General features: G+C 40.3%; 1 protein-coding gene across 3 annotated transcripts in view; it reads left to right on the plus strand.

The window, feature by feature from the left end:
- FYCO1 (FYVE and coiled-coil domain autophagy adaptor 1) overlaps positions 1 to 18,835 on the plus strand; it is a 45,957-nt gene that overhangs the window by 3,872 nt on the left and 23,250 nt on the right. The window contains exons 1-9 of one of the 3 annotated variants that reach the window (XM_036406260.2): positions 5,099 to 5,222; positions 5,334 to 5,510; positions 7,447 to 7,553; positions 8,666 to 8,791; positions 11,989 to 12,095; positions 12,947 to 13,090; positions 13,819 to 13,912; positions 14,332 to 16,962; positions 17,771 to 17,863. In XM_036406260.2, coding sequence (XP_036262153.1) covers positions 5,456 to 5,510; positions 7,447 to 7,553; positions 8,666 to 8,791; positions 11,989 to 12,095; positions 12,947 to 13,090; positions 13,819 to 13,912; positions 14,332 to 16,962; positions 17,771 to 17,863 — 3,357 coding nt within the window. In that variant the 5' untranslated portion in view covers positions 5,099 to 5,222; positions 5,334 to 5,455. The other 2 variants (XM_054515755.1, XM_054515761.1) reach the window with 2 other exon arrangements.

Raw genomic sequence — 18,835 nt, forward strand, 5'->3', positions numbered from 1 at the left:
CCCTGTGGTGTTGTTTGCAGAAAGTGGTCATTTGAGTTCGTGTTGTTCAACAGTTATTGATGTGAAGGAATATCAGAGGCAAAAAAAATATTCTCCAAGTCAGGAATTTGTGTCCCTAGTCTGATGCATCTGTCCTGTTTGGCAGAGTACAATGTAAGGTTTTAAAAGGTTTAAAGCCAGGTATTAGAGTGGAGATCCAATTTGATAGGTGCAGCATTAAAAAAATTTGTTAGGGTGCCAGCTTTGTCCACTCAAGGTTAAAAATTAACTCAGTCTCATGGAGTTCTTATCGTGCCACTGTATACTCTTGTGTGTTGCCTAGTTTTGATCTTTTTCTGAGAAGAGGTTGCAAATACAAGGAATAGGGATGGAATGTAGGTCAGTTGTCCATAGAATAGAGAAGATTGCACAAAAAAACCTTTAAAAACTTTAAAACTTTACTGATTCTTTTGTGTCAGTCTCTTCTGTCACGTATGGGGTACAAGCCATATTTTATTAATGTTATTAGTTAGTGTTCTTATGCTGTAAAATGCAAATATTCCTAGAGCACTAGAGCCTCCCCACAAAAAGGCTTTACTGTAAGGAGTCCTTAACTATAAAAATGCTCCTTTTCTGCCAAGCATTTGTTAAATGTGAATGTTTTTATGCTTTTCATCTAGTTACTCTCTTCTGCTATGTTATGATCCTCTGAGAATTTGTTTTTCTGGACATGTGTTTTCAGCAAGATGTCTTTTATTGCTAATTGTTTATATTCCCAAACCATGTTGTTGTCACTGAAATGTGAAGTTTTGTTGGTGTAGAAAATGAAGGGGAATGATTGATTTGAAAAGAAAATTTCACTTCTCGGAATGGAAACCCTAGCTGTCTTTCAGGCTGTGCCTGCCTTTTGCTTTTAATCCTCCTATTTAATATAGTCCAGTGTGTGTTTTTATCAGTCACATATCTTTGTATGCAGTGTTAAAGCACAAAGGGTTGAGTTGCCCTATAAAAAGCACGTGTGTGCATGACAGAAGAATCACGCTGTCTCTTTTATACCTCAGATCCTTACTTTCAGCAAATAGCTCTCCAGCTTTATGAATATGTGGCTCTATGTGCCTGCATGGTACAAAATAAGAAAAGCTGCAACACAGCTACTGTGAATTTCACTAAGGCTCAGTGAAATTTTTTCAGACAATTACTGGAATGAAATTATTTAACTAAATCAATGCTGTTGCAGTTTTGAGGGTTAGGGACTTTTTTTTCCCCAGTTCTTCCTTCATCTTTGCCACGAGTTTTGCATTCAATGTCTTTTGTCAGTGTGTCCTGTAGCCAGCTGGATGACCAGGTAGGCTGTTTGGAGTTCTTTTCTACTGTGTGCCTTGCAGTTATCAGTCAGTATCTGCTTTTATAGAACATATCATGTTCACCCTACACAAAGAAATAATGCAGGTAAAGTTATGACTTACAAACATAGGATTTTTCTCAGTATATTCCCTTGCCTGTTTTGTTTCATATAGAATGTTAGAAACAGTGTAGGATTGTGGGCACCAAATAATTAAAGGTCTTGTGATACCATCTGGGGCCATGTGATGAAGTGTCCTTGTTTGGAACAACTAGATCAGAGTAATCATATTAGGAAGAAATATTTCCATAAGAAGTAGAAAGTAGTGGATCTTGGTTTCCAATGAATATTTTTTGCAAATCTGATTTACTGTTTACCTGAATTACACCAAGTCTGCAGTGTGAGCTCTGCTCTTACTGCACATGAAAACACATTTGGGTGGGGAATGGATTCACTGGTATCAGGCTGTAATGGAGATCTCACTGTAGCATTTTTAACAATGCAGAGAGACTTTGCTCATGGACATTCTCCCTGCTTCCTGTTTTCATTGCACATGGAGAAGTAATATTTTGAAGATGTAATATTTTGAAGATGGCTACCTTCTGTCAAAGTTGCCTAAAACTGACCAATTGATAAAAAAATTAAAAGCTAGCTGCAGGAGATGCAGAAATGATGTAAAAAATGAAGATAGATAAATTTTATAGAATCAGATTAAATATAGGTCATTGTAGCTACTTCATTAACCAGTTTAATTATAGTCATTATACTTTGTTGCCTGTTTTATATGTGTCTCACTCCCCTTCAGGTAAATCTTTCCTTTTCTTCTATGTGGGCTATTTCCTTTCTGCTTCTTTCTTTAATCTCCAGGATATCCTCCTCTGTAAAGAAGATTGCCACCCCCACACTAGCACTTATGCCAGCAAGGAAGGCAGGAACCACCTTCAGAGATCAGCAGGCACGGCCCAGGAGTGTGAGGAGGGAGTGGTGGCATGCCCTGTCTTGCCTCCTCTGTGCCAGGTCCTTAGTGTTGCTGTGCTGGTGTCATTGCAGCTCAGCAGCTCTGGGCAAGTTAATGCCATCAGCCTTAGTCCAGTGCTGTTATATAAGAGGTAACAATGCATCATCTAAAAAGCTCTCGACCCACAGCAGGTCACTCATGCCTGAGGAATGTATCATGCTGTTTTCACAAAGCAAGTATTTACAGGTGTGCATAGTAGGATAGGAAATGCTGGAGGAACAGAGAATTCTGGAGGAACTAAAGAATTCTGGGCAAAATGTTCTGTGATCAGGAAGGACTAGATCAGGTGTCTACAGAAGCTCTTCCTATTTTGAAACCTTGAGAAACCAGTTAAGATACATTATCAACTTTCTTTGCCATGGGAATTGAGAGCTACGCACCTTTCTGTGGGATGAGCTGTGCTTTCTAGGAATACCTCTGGAAGGACCATGGAGGGGAGAAGAGCCTTTCTCCCCATTTTGTAGAGGAGAAGACAAGTAGAAGTTTCAGCACATTTGCCCTATGCCATAGTCCAGGTCAAAAGATCCTCTTCACCTCTGGGAAGAGAAGGGGATAAATGCATGTGTCATCTGTGGGAGCTGATGCAAGGAAGGGGGAAGCTGTGAGACCTTGCTCCAGGTATTGAGAGGCGACAGGGAGTAGGAAGAGGAGTGGGCTGTGCAGCTTCATGCCTCCAGCTGAGTTGTGGTTTCTTTTCAGGGTTCTCACATTCTAACTAGAGATCCAAACAGGAATAAAGATGTGTATCTTTGGCTGTTTTGGCTCAACAAGATCAATCCACTGGGAGCACAGAGCCTACTCTTGCCCTGTGCCACTGAGCTGTTGTGCACCCAGTAGTGACTTATTTGTGGCTTCTGGGCATACACACTGTTTTAAGCACTGCTAATGGGACTGGGGAAACTGAACAGCCTTAGTCGTCTTCCAGTGAATGTCTGCCTGTGCACCCTGCTGGGAATTAGCACTTGACAAGGTCCCATGCTGTGCCTGGCTGCCATAGGATGCCCCGGGTCCCACTCCCTGCTGGTTATTGCTAAATAAAGGCTCAATTTCCAACTTCCTACTCTCTCTGTAGATGCCTGCAGTTGATCTGCTCGCTGTTTTCCTGGCATGCCTCTTTCAAAGCCTTTGTGTCTCTGGAGCCTTGAATGGTAGCTTATTCTGTCCTTTGGGAAGCACAGGCAGGACCCCTTGTTGGTCCTTGTTCTTTTCCCTCTTTGTGTGAGGAAAAGGTTTGGACGCACTTTTTGTCTTTCATTGCCCACACGGCAGAGTCTTCCCACTTCAGCTCCTTTCTGTAACAGTTGCCAAGCTGAGCAGATAGGCTGATATTACTGTGAGTGCTTAGAAAAAGAAACATTGACTCACTGAGTTTGTTACTCTTGCTTTTTTTCAGTAGTACCCAAACTGGTCCCAAGAAGTGTGGTACTTTGTGTGGTCTCCGGGTAGCATCGAAATAGGAATCTTGGATATGTCACATTGTTGATTTAAGGTAAAAAACTGTGTTTGGCACCACAGGTCAGGTAGTCTATGCTGTTCTGGTCTCCTGTCCCCGAAGCAACTGGTTGTGGTGGGGATTTTGCAGGCAAAAGCCTTTCCCCAGACAGCACGTGGTCCACGTAACACTTGTGTCATAATATAACAACTAACATCAAAACATGGAAATGGAAACTAGTATGTAACAAAGTGCAGGCATACAGAGAAACTCAGGAGTAAGCCTAGTTTCAGCCTTCTCTTTATACTTGATGTTCTTCAGTCTCTATGACTTTGTTAATATTTGCTTTGTTTCAAACAGAAAAGAATACAGGATCACATTGGGATCACTTCCTAGCAGTACCTTAATACATAGGGTAGGAAGGATGATGTGTTTGATTAATTCAGACACTTACTTCAGCCATGCCAATGTAGCTCTTTTGGGAGTGAAAGAATGGAAAGGGAAAGGAGATGTAATAATGTGACCTAATCACATTAGATTCAAAAGTTTGCAAGATTTTAATTATAACTTAATTTCATTGTAGTTCAGCTTGAATCATAACAAAAGCACTGATATGTAACAGCAATTTTTCTAAAGATTCAGTACTTTGGGTGTTGTCTTTTCTTGAAACTTTGGCTGTACCTCTGCAGACAGAATTCTGAACAACCTTTGAATAGGATGCTTAGTATAGGTTCCCTATACAGTTTCTATGTGGCTTTTTTTTTTGAATGATTGTTCCCAGATTAGCATTGGAAAGATTACATCCCCAGGCATGGTTGTTTTATTAAAGTGTTTGAGGCTTTTAATTAATTTTACCTTAAGAAAGATTTTCTGTGAGTGCCAAGTATAACTCATCCTAAGCAAAGAAGGTGGTGCAAGGTATGTTGATCCAGCCAGGGATGTTGTAACAGAGCTTAAAATAAAGTGGTGTCATCTTACATGTGTAGGGAACAGTGGGTTCTGAGAAGGGGTTGTGAGGTGCTCCTTGTGCTAAAATCACACTCCAGTTCTAAATATTTAAGTAGTTCTTGCACATTAAAAATATGCTCCAGTGTCAGAGAGTCAAGCATGTATCATTTTTGACTCCTTGGCTTGTGCCTACTCTGTGTCTTGAAAGTCCTTCTGAAATGGAAAATTTGTCTTACCTTTTTACTCTACAGCCTGTAGGGAAGATCTGGCAGAGAGTTTGGGGAGGGAAAATCACATGTCATTGGAACCTTCCTCAGGGTCACAAGATAGATTGAGTGAAATGCCAGCCAGAGCTGAGCTGTACTACCAACTGTGTTGTAACTCCAGCCAGAGAAAATTGCTCTCTGAGGTTTGCTTGGTTGTTTTGAAAGATATAACTGAAGAAATAACTGAAATGGAAAGTGAAAACTAGAAGAAAACATTAAGGAGATTCCTGGAAAAGGGTTGGCCTTGGAATTCATTACTCAACAGGATCTAAAATGTCAAAGCATCTCTTTTCTACTTGTTTGAGCTGATAAAGACTTCCATTTTATTTTTGACTTTTACAATTGCAGGTGTCACAGAGAAAAATAATCATCATCAACCCAATGGTCTTCAAGGATATGAACTCTGCAGTTTTTATCTAGATGGATGAAAAGGTTACCAGCCCAGGAGGGGAGTTCCTTTTGTTTCCAAGATGGCAGCCACGAGTGGCGAAAGCCAGCTGCAGCGGATTATCAGAGACTTGCAAGGTACACTGAGAGCCATGTTGGCAGATACCGTCTGGAGGCTGGACTGCATCCAGCCTGGGTTTAGATAACAGAGAGTAGGAGTTGTGTTTTCTATTGTGTAACTTTTTCCTGCAGCATTGTAGCAACACAATTCAAGGTGTGCAGTGTGACTGATTTTTTTTTTTGTGAGACAAGTGTTGTACCTTCTGCAGGACCCTGAGTTCTTAAATTCTGTAAATTTAAACATGTAAGAGAAAAAATAAGTTTTACAATTTAAAGAAAGGAGTGTGTGAGGTGTGCATTGTGAACTAGTACTTCATCAGCATGCATAAAGCTGCGCTGCTGCTGCTACAAGACTTCATGTGAAGTAAAGAGAAAGGGCCTAAAACTCAGCCTTCCTTAGTGGGAAGCTGGTGTGGAGTTGATGCTAATATGGGAAGGGAAAAAACCAGGATGTAGTATTCACATTCTCTGAACAGAGAGACACATAATTTTCTCTCCCAGGATTTTTCCTGGGGAAGGCAGTGAGAAACTTAGAGAAGAAGAGAAAACAATTCTCATCTCTATTACTACTCTTGTTGTTTGCAAATGTAAAATGTGTTATAGAGATTGTTTACCTAAAGTGATTTGTTAATTAGACACCAGTGAAAGCTGTTTTGATTCTTTGGCCAGTTGGGTCAAAGCTGTGTCTTGACTGTCTCCAGACAGTCACAAGTAGTATCTTCGTAATATAGTATTTCTTTAGTATGTAATTTAGTATAGTATTAGTGTTATATAATATAACTTAATAAAACATTGTTCAACCATCTAAAATCATGGAGTCAGAGCACATTATTCCCTAGTTAGTCACCCTATATCGATTACATTGATACCAGGAGGCCAAACCTAGCTGGGAAAGGAGACCCAGAGGAAGGGTGCTGGAGAATTACACCTGCTGTTCTCGCTGCAGCGGAACCTGTCTTCCACTAGAAGTAGCCAACTTCATTTAAACAGTTCTGTTGCAGGCAGAATTGTTACCAGACTCATAACAGTGTTTCTGCTCCCTTTCTGTCCTAATCAGCTGCCTCTCCCAAGATTCTGATATTTTTCCTTTTAATTTTTATTAAAGAAAAGGTATATGCACCAAAGCTGAAAATCTGCATCTTCCTGTAACATAAAAAAGGAGATCTATGTGACTACTAACAAGAAGAAATTTTAATTTGCAAAGGGTTATTGAGTGGGACTGGGACCTAAAGCTCACTCAGTCAGCCTGAAATAAATATAAGACCAAGGGGAAAGCAAGCTCAAAATCAGTAATTTCTGATGCTGAGAAGTACATCCTTTTGGGGCTAGACTGTCCAGGGGGACAATAAAGTATTTGACTTGAGATTTCCTTACCCACTATGGGTGTACATTTCAGGGAAATGGAGCTGCGGTATGCTTATTTTTTATGTAAATTATTTTTTCATTTGTGTTTGTAACCAGCACAAGCTGAACCTTCCTGAATAAAGCATGGAGAAGATAAATGTGCTGACTGAATGACTGTTCTCGTGTTACTGATCCCCTTTAGCAGATTACATGCTTTGTCCTTTCTAATCAGAATTCTGTTTGTCCTGTGGCAATACCTTAATGTGCACATGAGACAGCAAAAAGTTATTTCTCTTCCCTCTGCTGAGGTAGCAATTAACAATTGTCTGTTAGCAGGTTTTGCTAAGTGTCAGAAGTGCTAGGTGTGTGTTTTAAGAAGAAATAATCCATACAACAGATTGTCACAGTTTGAACTCCTATTTTCTTATGGGTGGTCTCAAATTACAAGCTTATCAGTCATTTCTTCATATTGTCATTAAGACATTTCAGCTAAAAGAAAATGAGTCCACATGCACGAGTGTCCGTGAAGAAAGCATTTATTTAGTTGTTTATGGATTCAGTGCTATATGTCCTCTGCATTAGTTAACTATTTTGCTGTCTTGTTTTAAAGATGCAGTGACTGAATTAAGTAAAGAATTTAAAGAAGGAGGTGAACCAATCACAGACGACAGTGTCAACTTGCAAAAATTCTCCTACAAGCTTGAGTACCTCTTACAGGTAAAAAGTGATTTGTGTCATTTGTAATCCACCAGCAAAACTTGGCCTTATTTTCTCTTGCTGGCTCTTCACCCTGTGGATTTTAACTCAAATAACCATAAATATCCAGTTGAGTCTCTCTTTCTATTGTATTTTGGTGTGTGTAATAAGAGGACTGAAATATGTGCTGCCTATTATACTTATTTCAAGTGAAAATTAATGTAATCAAAAGGCAGTGCTGGAAGTTTGACTTGAGAAATGTAAGGCATTTCTTTATTGATATGAAAGATCTGAGCTTGATTTTAAAGATATATCTTGCTAAATTATCCTGAAAAAACTGTGGCAATGATATCTTGACATTTTAATGAAAAATAAATACTGGATGTGAGTAATTTATAGAATTTTCAACAATTTTGCTTTAGAAAGCTTTTTTGATTGAATGGACTGCTTAAAGCAAAAGGCTGATTTTTAATCTGGACTGCTGCTTTTTGTCCACCCTTAAGGTTTAAGTAAAAGAGGATGCTGCTGGGCAAACTGAAATTCAGTTTGCATAGTGTGGTGTCCACATATACCGTAATCATGCCACTGATTGCAACAAACGCTAATTTGCAACAAATTCTAATCTAGCCTTAGTCTAGGCAAGGGAGTTTTAATGGGGTTGTAGAGCAGAAACTGGAAAATCCTTTGGGATTTGGATGGTCCAGGGTTCAGTCCATACACTTGTTGCATTGCTGCTCTGAGCATGATTTAACTAGAGCAGATTTTTCTGGTACATACACTCATGCTACTGCCACACTTAATTGTAGGTCTCTGAGCAGCTGGTTGTTAGTGCCTTGCTCTTGAACAGATGCTGAATCTGCTGCCAGTCTTTGTCTCAGGAGTTTTGAATGGATGTCTGTATTTTAAAGAGACCCAGAACATTATTATCTCTTACTGTCAGTTAAGTAGCTTTTGTAACTGCTGGATTGCAGTGGTACAGTGCAGTGTCTCTTTCCTTTGTGAATGCACTGGCTAAAGCTAAGAAGAGTTACGAAAGCACATGCTGCTGGGAGAGGAACAGGATTCCAAGTAGCTATATATAAGTATATTTCTATTTGAATTTTGCTCATTGTATTTTGTTTTCCTGCTTTAAGTTTGACCAGAAAGAAAAAAGCACATTGCTGGGGAACAGAAAAGACTACTGGGATTATTTCTGTGACTGTCTGGCAAAAATCAAAGGAGCTAATGATGGAATCCGCTTTGTCAAGTCTATTACAGAAGTAAGTATATCAGTTGAGCATCAGAATATGTGGTTTATGTTTTGCCATGTTTTTTCAAAGAGCAGTAGCAACAAACAAAAAAAAAAGAAAGCTTTCAACATATAGCAAAAAAACGGGATTTTTTTTCTAATTTTCACATGAAGTATCAAAATGCAAGATTACTTTTTTTACTAGGGCACTAAATTATGTAGGATTCAAAAGCATGATTCCTGTTTCAAATATCACTTACGCAAGTGAATGGACTTGTTTGTCTCTGGTTGTGCCTTGTGTTTTCGTAAATTTATGTCGTTTTCTCTAAAAAGAAATGAAAAATCAAGTCGAGGGTAGAGCATGCCATCTTCAGCAAAGCTTAGAGCAGTATCTGGCTCTAAGTGTAAGATGAAAGGTTCACCATATTTGACTTTTGTTAAGACTTTTTAAACTGGTCCGTAGAGTTGAGGAGGACTGACTGAGAGCAGCAGTTTCATCTTCTGTCTGAACTCTGTTCCTCTGTGTGAAATAGCATGATGAAATGACTAGGGGTGATTGTTATTATTCCCTTGGGTAAGCTGTCCGGAACAGCACAAAAAGCCTTGTTCCTGTTAGATTTAGATTAGTAATAAAAGCTTAATCTTGTAAAAACCATGTTATGTCTTCAGCTCAATGCATGGGTGAAATAAAAGCTGTGAGAAGCTTTCTGTGTTGATCCTGTCTGAGTCTTTAGAATTGTTTGAAGAAGATTTTCCTTGTGGATAGAAGAGGCAGTGGTCTGACGATTGCAGATTTCTCTGCAAAGGTGGCTGTGCTGTAGTCAGCAGTTTGTTGCCTGTGGTATCACCTGCATATTGCCACATGTAAAGGCTGCTCTGCTTTTTCCTTCTTCAGTATCTCTGGCTGTTAAATTGTTAGTACAATGTCAGAAATTATAGTTTGGAAGCAGGATATTTTCTACTTCAATTTATGTGCAGCCATCGAAATTAGCATATAGAAGGCTTCCTTAATCTTTATTAACTTGTGGTTTAGAAATATAAACTCTTAAAAAAAGAATCAGTGATCTGTTTTGGGTAAGTGAGCTGGCAGACTTGGGCCCAGAAATTAGATGACACATGGCATAAATATATATTTGTTATTCCCCTTCATTACAGGTAGAAATCAGCAGCAAATTTTTGAACCTGGCTGGATAGAACATAGAGGTTTTCAAATGTCCTTTATTTGCTTACCGAACAATACTAGTTGACTTTCAAACCTGGAAATGAAAAAAAAGGAAAGAGTAATAGCAGTTAACTTAAAGAACAGTCAGACATTCAACAGCTTCTGCTCTGCTTGCAGTGCTTCTAATATTAGGGTGCATGATATGCTAGAGAGGTGGAGCAAGGAAGCAAATAAGAATACCCTGGAAGCTGTTATCTGTTAATTAAGTAGAGGGCCTTATTCTTGAGAGCAGTAGGTGGCAGTGAGTTCTGGTCATTCCCCTTTCCCTTTCCAAAGGTGATTACACTTAATACACATCTTTCCAAATGTTTACAGCCATACACTGCACCTTAGGTACAGTGTTTGCTGGCAACATGGAAATATTGTCAATTCCAGACACTCTGCCTCCCTGATTTCTAACAGGGCTCCAGCAGGAGGTGGCATGGTTTTGTTTCCTAGTCAAATAGTCTTTGGCTACTTTTAGCTGCATATATGTAAATATTTTCCTCTGGTTCTCATAATGTACCTTTTTTTCTGAGGTCTCCATATTGCTTATAGAAAGTATCAGAATTTAAATTGATAAACCAATGGGAGTAAGGATAGGATTAATTCTGTGGCTTCCAGGGTTTGGAGGTTTTTTTGACAGTTCTTAAGATATTCACTAAATATGCCTAGTTAGGAAAAAACACTTGTAAGCTCCTGTGCACAGAGTAGGGATAGCATCTCCCTGAAGAAATGTTCAGATACCTGCAGGGTGAATGAGGGTGAAAACCAGGGGGTAAATTAAATTTGCTGTTTCTGGGATACTTAGTGCTTAGGGACCATGGCATTTTGCACTTTCCATCCTGTAGAATTCAAAACAAAAATCAGTAATAAGTGTTGCTGTCTTTGCTTCACATTTCATTCAGGTTCCATTTATAAGGAACATTTTTGTATGTAGTGGGTTACTGAACTAAATGAAGAGCTTGTGTTATTTCAGAGCAGAAGCCCAGTAATAGCAAAAACAGGGAAGCTCTCACTTCAGCACAGTGGAATACTGATGGCTGGGAAAGAAAGCTTGTGTGGCCTTTGAGCCTTCTTTCACACTAACCTTTCAAGCAAAGTTTACAGTAACCTACTAACTTGTGCCTCAGCCTCTCTATTATTTGTCTTGGCTTCTATTTTAAAACATAAATGTGTTTGCTTTGTTAGTTAGATGAGCAGTTGGGTGAGAAATTCTTTCATCCTTTTCCATTTCTAAATTGATTACTGACTTTGATAGAAAGAAGAAACACCACTATTCAGTGTTTCACTATCTTGCAGGACAGAAAATGCTTCAGATGTAAAAACAAAGTATTGATTTTTCAAGTCAATAGCAATAAAAAAATTCAGTACTGAGCTTTGTGATCCCCCTTATGTTGATTTAACAGCTGTTTTCATTAAACGATCCATTAATTTTGGTCATGCAGCTGTTCTTGGTCTGAAAAAATAATTAGGTTTTAATCAACTTAGAAGCTACATATTAAGAAAGGCTTTTTGCATTTATGTGGGGTTACTGTGTCCATGGGGATGTGTATTTGTATATGTGTACATCTTTGTTCTATGACTTAATCTTTCCTAAAGATCCTCCAGCTGTGGCCATACACATCTTCAGTAACTTAAGCTGTCACTTCCATCTTGGCTGGGCACATTGAGATTTGCCTTTTATTTTGAAATGTTCTTAGCATAGTCTGTGCTCAGGTACTCAATATATTAGATGATTTGTTGGTCCTGTGGTGCCTTTTATATTATTATAAAGTGAACAATAGCCAGCTGTAGAAACAAATTCATCATTCTGAAAAGATTCCACCCAATGACAGACTTAGGAAAAGATGTTTCTCAGTGGCAGTTCTTACTGGCTTCCTTTACAACTTTTTCCTTTACAACTTTTTGCTTTACAGTGGCTTATTGTGAGTATTTTTGTGCTGCTTTGTAGGCTGTTCTGGCCATGTCTCTACATGATCACAAATGATATTTAACTTTCTTTTCTTGTGGTTTCTCCCTTCAAGCTACGAACCTCTCTTGGAAAAGGAAGAGCATTTATTCGTTATTCCCTGGTTCACCAAAGGCTAGCAGACACCTTGCAGCAATGTTTTATGAACACCAAAGTGACCAGGTGAATAGCAAAGGGCTTTTTTAACTAATGGGGTGTTTGCTCAATGTGATCAAGCAACATCACCTAGTAGTTATTGAAAGAAGTTGAAACACTTCCAATTGTTTGGCTTAGAGAGCTGGTAATAGGATATGAAGGATCATAGACCTTTTGGCCTGGGTCACTGGTTCATGCCTATCTTGGGCTTGTAAAGATTGAAAGTTATTACAGCTTAATATATGTGGAGTGGGTTGTGCTGATGCTTCTGTACGTCACTTTGAAAGGTCATATATTTGTAAGTATTGAAGATCCTGGGTTTGATGGACTATTCATCATGAGAGAAGAATAATTTGAATGTGTTGCACAAAGCCCAGAAAGCATTTACATATATCTGTGGGTGGTCACACAAAGGACCAAACTTGCCCTTGGCCAGGAAATTCCAAAGATAGTTTGCATTTGGTTGGAGGGGCACTGCTAGGGCTTTAAGAAAAAGCCAGCTATTTTCACGATGTATTTATCTCTGGATGCTGCTTTCTGTTCCTCATTTTTGATGTATTAAATGTATGCTTTAGTTACTGTGTGATTATCCAGTGTATTGCAAATATTTTTTATTGTCAGTGATTTGCCCAAGCACTTGAGGAAAAAACCTTTTGTGCAGGGATTCCTTTAAAGATGTGAAATTAATTAAATTTGTTTCATTTCATTGACATTGAAGGGATAGAATATTGTTTGGTGGGTCTAATTGTTTTCATTTGTGTTTAAAATACTGTATCATAGTTTTTCTGTGGTGGAGTGAATAATGATGTAGGGAGTTTTATGTAAGAGAAACTGCTGCTTCCCTTTTGCCTATTACTTCTCTTTTGTTTGTTTTCAAGTGACTGGTACTATGCAAGAAGTCCATTTCTGAATTCCAAATTGAGTTCTGACATTGTGGGTCAACTCTATGAGCTTACTGATGTTCAGTTTGACTTGGCATCAAGAGGCTATGATTTAGATGCTGCTTGGCCAGCATTTGCCAGGTAAGATGGAGCCACATTGTGATTTTTTATTTACAAGGCCATAAAACACCTGCTTGCTAAAGAATCTGTAAAAGCTTCTGCTTTTGTGGGTAGGAACACTTGTGTTTGAGCAGGTATATGCTTTTTCCATGACCAAATTGTCCTGTTTGTCCTTCAGTATACTGAGAACCAGGGATCAGAGATGGTGCTCTGTAATATGCCACTTCAGTAGCTGCAGTTTTGGCCCAAATCCCAAGCTATTCTCATCTATACACGCACAAGAAGAAATCTTCTTAGCTTCCTCTGTTTCAAGAGCTGAGACATGTAGTGACTGCACAGCCAAGCCGTGTGCTTCACTTGCAGCCGCGGTGATCCCACCTACAAGTGGGGGATAGCAAAACCTACCAGGTCTGGTCCAGAGACATTTGTATCCATGGGGGTTTCCAAGGGCCCTTTGCTGCCATCCTCTGGTTGAGCTGCCACCACACAGCGATGTAATTCCTTAGAGCAAGGCTGCGTAGTTCTTGTGGATGAGGGAAGTGACAGCTGCCAGCCTCATCACCTTTTATAGATGTCTCCGATATCCCTATCTTATTTTTCATCAACTTCAGTGGTTGCTGGCCGAGACTGCGGGTGCAGTTATATCCTTTTTTATGTGGTAGTTACCACTAGATCAATCTTACATATACAAGTAGAAAGATACATATATATGTGCTTAGACTTACCTTAGATATTATTTCTCTAAACAGGAGGACTCTGTCCTCACTTGGATCTTCAGCATATCTATGGAAGCCCCCAAGTCGCAGTTCCAGCATGAGCAGTTTAGTGAGCAATTATTTGCAGGTAAGCAAATTGCAAATAAATGTTTATATGTCATGGTAGGTCCTTCGTTGACAGTTTCTGAGAACTTTTATGATGGTTATGAGTCTTATAATCTAAACTGCAAAAAGCATTTTAATTAAAAGTAAAGGGAAGCATTTTAATTAAAAGTAAAGGGGATTGTCAGCTACTTCAACTTAACATGCAAATCTTGTAAAAGAAAGAAATATGATCATAAGACTACCTGCAGACAGGCATGTTTTCATTTATCTTTTGAGAAAACAAGCTTCATTTCCTACAAGTTGATATCTTGTAGTGCTATAAAGGCAACACATAATGTCACTGTACATTAAGAACCTGAACTTGCTTTCATTTGAACACACCATTTGAATGAATGTTTAATGCTGCTTAAACTTTCTGATTTTCTCCTTCTGTTCATTTAGGCACAAGAGTTTCCTTCCAGCCCTGATGTGAATAACTCACTAAATGTTGAACACCTTGAGGGCTACGAAGAGATGCGTTTAGAACTTGACCAGGCTGAGCTGAGGCAGAGGGAACTTCAAGATCGTATTCACCAGCTAGAAATGGAAAACCAGGAGCTCCAGGCAGCTGTCAGCCTTCAAAAGGAACAAGTACAGGTAGAAAAGGAGAAGAGCAATAATTACAGTGAGGAGAACTCCCGGCTGACAAAGATGATCACAGAGTTACAGAAGCAGTGTGAGGTCTCACACTTCACTCAGAGCACTGTGCATGACCTGCAGAAGTGCCTACAGTCACTGGAACTGAGTGCAAAGGAGCAGCTGAAGGAACACTCAACAAAGGTGGAGCAGCTGTTGACCAGCAAGGAAGATTGTGCCTCAAAATTGCAGGTTTCAAATCAGGAGCTGGAGACCTCTAGGGCTTTGATTGCTGTGAAGGATCTTTGCATTGATGAGCTTAAAGCCAAGCTGAGTTCCACAGAACAGAAGAACCTCAACCTCCTTGCAAAAGTTGATGCTGCCTTGGACGAAAAGGGACAGCAAGCCACAGCCCAGTATGACTCTGCCCTACAAATACGGGCACTGCTAGAGAAGCTTCAGGAGATGGAAAAGGAAAAGGCAGATATGCAAAGACTCAATGCTGAACATGCTTCTCAGCTGAAAGCAGCAAGGGAGGAGCTGATACTGAAAGAACAGGCACAGAAGGAACTGGAATCCAGATACAGTAGCCTCACTGCTAACTCCAAAGAAGAGAGTGAAAAGCTGACTGGGAGCCTGGAGACCATGGCAAAGGAAAAGGATGCACTTCAGGAGGCCCTGACTCTGAAAGGAAAGGAGATGGCTGAGCTTCAGACCCAGGTAATGGGGTCGCTGGCTCAGGTGGGTTCACTGGAAAAAAATCTTGAGGAAGCCAGGAAGGAAAAAGAGAAACTTGAGGAGGAGTATGGTAGGAGAGAAGGAGCACTGAAGCAGGAAGTCCAGTCACAAGCAGAGCAACTTGAACTACAGGAGGGTCGCTTAACAAAGGTGAGTCAGACTGTGTGTAGCCTTCAGGAACAAAACCAGAAACTCATGTCTGAGAAGGAGCATCTCAGGCAGAAAGTCAAGGAGCTGGAGGAGCAGATGGAGCAGCAAAACTCTGCAGTGAGTGAATTGGATGAGGAGAGCAGGAAACTGAAAGCAGAGAATGAGAATTTGCAGCAGTCTAAGAAGAAGATGGAAGAGAAGCTGAAAAATCTGGAAGCTTCTAAAGCTTCCCTAGAAGCCGATGTAGCCAAGTTGAGAGCCTCTGAGAAACAACTTCAGAGTGAGATAGATGATGCCCTGGTGTCAGTTGATGAAAAAGAGAAGAAGCTCCGGAGTGAGAACAAACAGCTGGATGAAGACTTGCAGAATGCCAGGAGGCAAAGCCAAATTCTTGAGGAGAGGCTGGAGGCTCTGCAGTCAGAATATGAAGAACTAAAGCAAAGAGAAGAGACCTCCAAGGAGTCTTATGCCTCACTTGAAGCACAACTGAAGAGTGCCAAACAGCATAGTTTACAAATGGAAAAAAGCATGGACACCTTGAAGGAAAGCAAAGAGTGTCTCCAGTCGCAGCTCACACAGAAGGAAGTAGAACTGCAGGGCATGGAGAGCCAATGTCAGCAGCTAAGAGCAGAAGCTGAAAGACACAAGAAGAAAGCAGAGACTCTTGAGATAGAAAAGCTCAGTGTTGAAAAGACATGCCTTCATCAGACAAAACTTATAGAATCTCTCACATCAGAAAAGGAATCAGTGGAAAAACAGCAACTACAGCAGGCAGCGTCCCTGGAGAAGGAGGCAAAAGAGTTGGCCTTCAGACTGACCATGAGTGAAGAGCAGCTGGAGGTCAACAGAGGTGAAGTGTCCAGGCTGCAGGCAGAAGTCCTGGATCTGCGAGTCAAGCTTCAGCAGGCCACTGATGAGAGAGAGAGGATGAGAGGTGAGCTGGCAGTCACTGAGACTGTCTTGAGTGAGCAGAAGACGCTTGTCCAGCAGCTGAAAGAGCAGAGTGAGTCTCTCAACAGAAATCATGTGCAAGAACTGGTGGAATGTAAAGAAAGGGAAGAAAAGCTGAAAAAAGAGCAGGAGAGAGCAGCCCATCAAAAAGCTGAGCTGGAAAATAATTTGATGAACCTAAAGGAAGAGCTGTCTAAGGTTAAGCTGTATTTGGAAAATGCTAGAGTGGAAAACGAAGAAAATAAAGATCTCCTCCACAGGACCAACACTGATATGGCTGAACTTGGCATTCAGATTTGTGCCTTGACCTCTGAAAAAGTGGATGCAGAAGAGCAATTGGCCCAGGCCACAGAAAGGTTCAAAGAACTGGAAGAACAGGCAGCAGAGCAACAGGAGAAGCTGAAGCTTGACGTCTCTAATCTCAGAGAGGAGAACAAGAGCCTGCAAGAGAAATTAGAGGAGGCTCAAATGTGTGCCGCAGCTGTCCCAAGTCTGCAATTGCAGCTGGAGACAATAAAGAAACAGGCACAGAGTTTCCAAGAGACCAGCCAAGAAGAGCTGTCTGCAATAAAATTTCAAATGAGCACAGAGATTCTAAATTATCAGACAAAATTCAAGGTAAATTAATGTAATTATTATAGCTGAGGGAGCTGCTTTACCATCTGCTACAGCAATTACTGCATGAAATCCTGAGGTTTGTGTGGGTCAGGCTCTGAGACTAACTGCAACCTGCCTTAGCCTGGGAATCTGAAAATATCTCTGTGCTCATGACCTAGGCCTATCTAAAGTAAAAGAGTGATGATTTCTTACACTGGCGGTGAAGGTGGCATCTTCTGTCCCTCTGGTCACAGCTGTGGTTGTTTCCTTTTTTCGTAGGAACGTTTCAAGACCTGTTCCTCACACCTATAACACTGCTTCTTCTAAGAACTCATTTTTATGAAAGGAAACTTAGACACTGAGACCAGTTGCTTTTGCATTTAATTTCCTCATGTATTTTTGCTCTCAGCTGCTCAAGGTAGCAGCTGGGAAGATCAAGTGTTGCTTCCAAAAAAGCATGAGTCAGCCCTGTGTATATGAAACCGCTCACCTAAAGGCTGAAGATTTCATTGTGTTTCCTTTGCTATTCTGATAAATTGTCTAAGATTGGTGGTTGATCAGAGGCTTATGCCACTGCATGGGTTTTACCTTCTTTTTGTTGAGATTTGCAACAGCCAATGCAAAGTAACAGTAAAACACAGTCAATGTGCCACCATAAAGTGAGTTTGCTTGATTCTGAGTGTGTCTTTTAGCTGTCTTTTATGAGCCAGTGGTGCTGCATTTTTCCCATGCATGGCAGTAAAGCACTCATAATTCACAGCTGGGAATTTTATAGGTGAAGGGGTGGCCGCTGGAGGATTATTAACTACTGGCTCAATCTCTCTGCCAGGCTGTCAGTGAGGAGTGTGGGAAAGTAAGAGAGCAACTTGAGGAGCAGAAGCGACAACAGCATGCAGCGGAGGAAGAGATTACAGAGTTACAAGTAGGTGCTTGATCTGAATTAAAACTAGAGGTATTTGTGTCAGCAGGCATTAGTGTTACAACTGGGAAGGTGAGCAGCATTTCTGATGACTGGCTGTGAGTCTGCAGACAAAATACTGGGCAGGTGCTGCAGACAAAATACTGGGCAGCTGACAGCCACTGAAGCAGAAATTATGAAAAGCATAATATCACTTAGGATTTGTCCTGCCTTGAAAGCTGGTCAGGTTTTATGTAAGACCTGGCTGTGTGTTCTCTTCCTAAATGGGGGTGTGGGTTTAAGATGTGTTTTTCTTAGGCCCTGCATTCCCATACAGCCACATGTATAGATCCATCTATTTGCAGGCTGCAAAAAGCACTGAATTAGAGAATTAATGTGGCTGAGAAATGACCCAGCCAGAAAAAAACAGAACTTTTGCAATAAGTTTGTCAAGTGGTTGGGTTAGAAGGGTCATACTGAGTTGTAAGGAATCCAGAAAGAAGAAATTTAAGATTACTGGATGTGGCCTTGCCTGCTTGGAGAAATACATACCTTTAGATGCAATTAGCTATGTGCCCTGAGGACTCCAAATTTGGCAGACTTCTCTGGAGAGTCTAGCTGTGAAAGAAGTTGGGTTGTTTTCGATTGTCCTTCCTATTCAATATGGGCTTTAATAAACAACAATTTCCTCTTATTTAATTTTTATCTTTTGAAGCTTTCAGGTGGTGAAAAAGCTTTCAGGGTGCATTCTTTTACCATTATTTTTGAGAGATTTTTCTTGATAAGGAGGCAAAACTTCAACTGACATAGACTAACAAGAATTACAGGCTTAACACTGTGTCACTTTAGCGTGTATCCCTTATTCAGTGTGACAGAAGTAATCAGTCACTAGTACACAACTAATTACTGCCTGCTTATACAATAATATCTTAATTGGTCATTTGGCTGTAACTGATTCTTTTAAAACATTGTTGGCTGTCTTGGTAATTGTCCTGT

The sequence above is a fragment of the Molothrus ater genome, chromosome 1 (genome assembly GCF_012460135.2).
Source record: "Molothrus ater isolate BHLD 08-10-18 breed brown headed cowbird chromosome 1, BPBGC_Mater_1.1, whole genome shotgun sequence".
Classification (NCBI taxonomy): Eukaryota; Metazoa; Chordata; class Aves; order Passeriformes; family Icteridae; genus Molothrus; species Molothrus ater.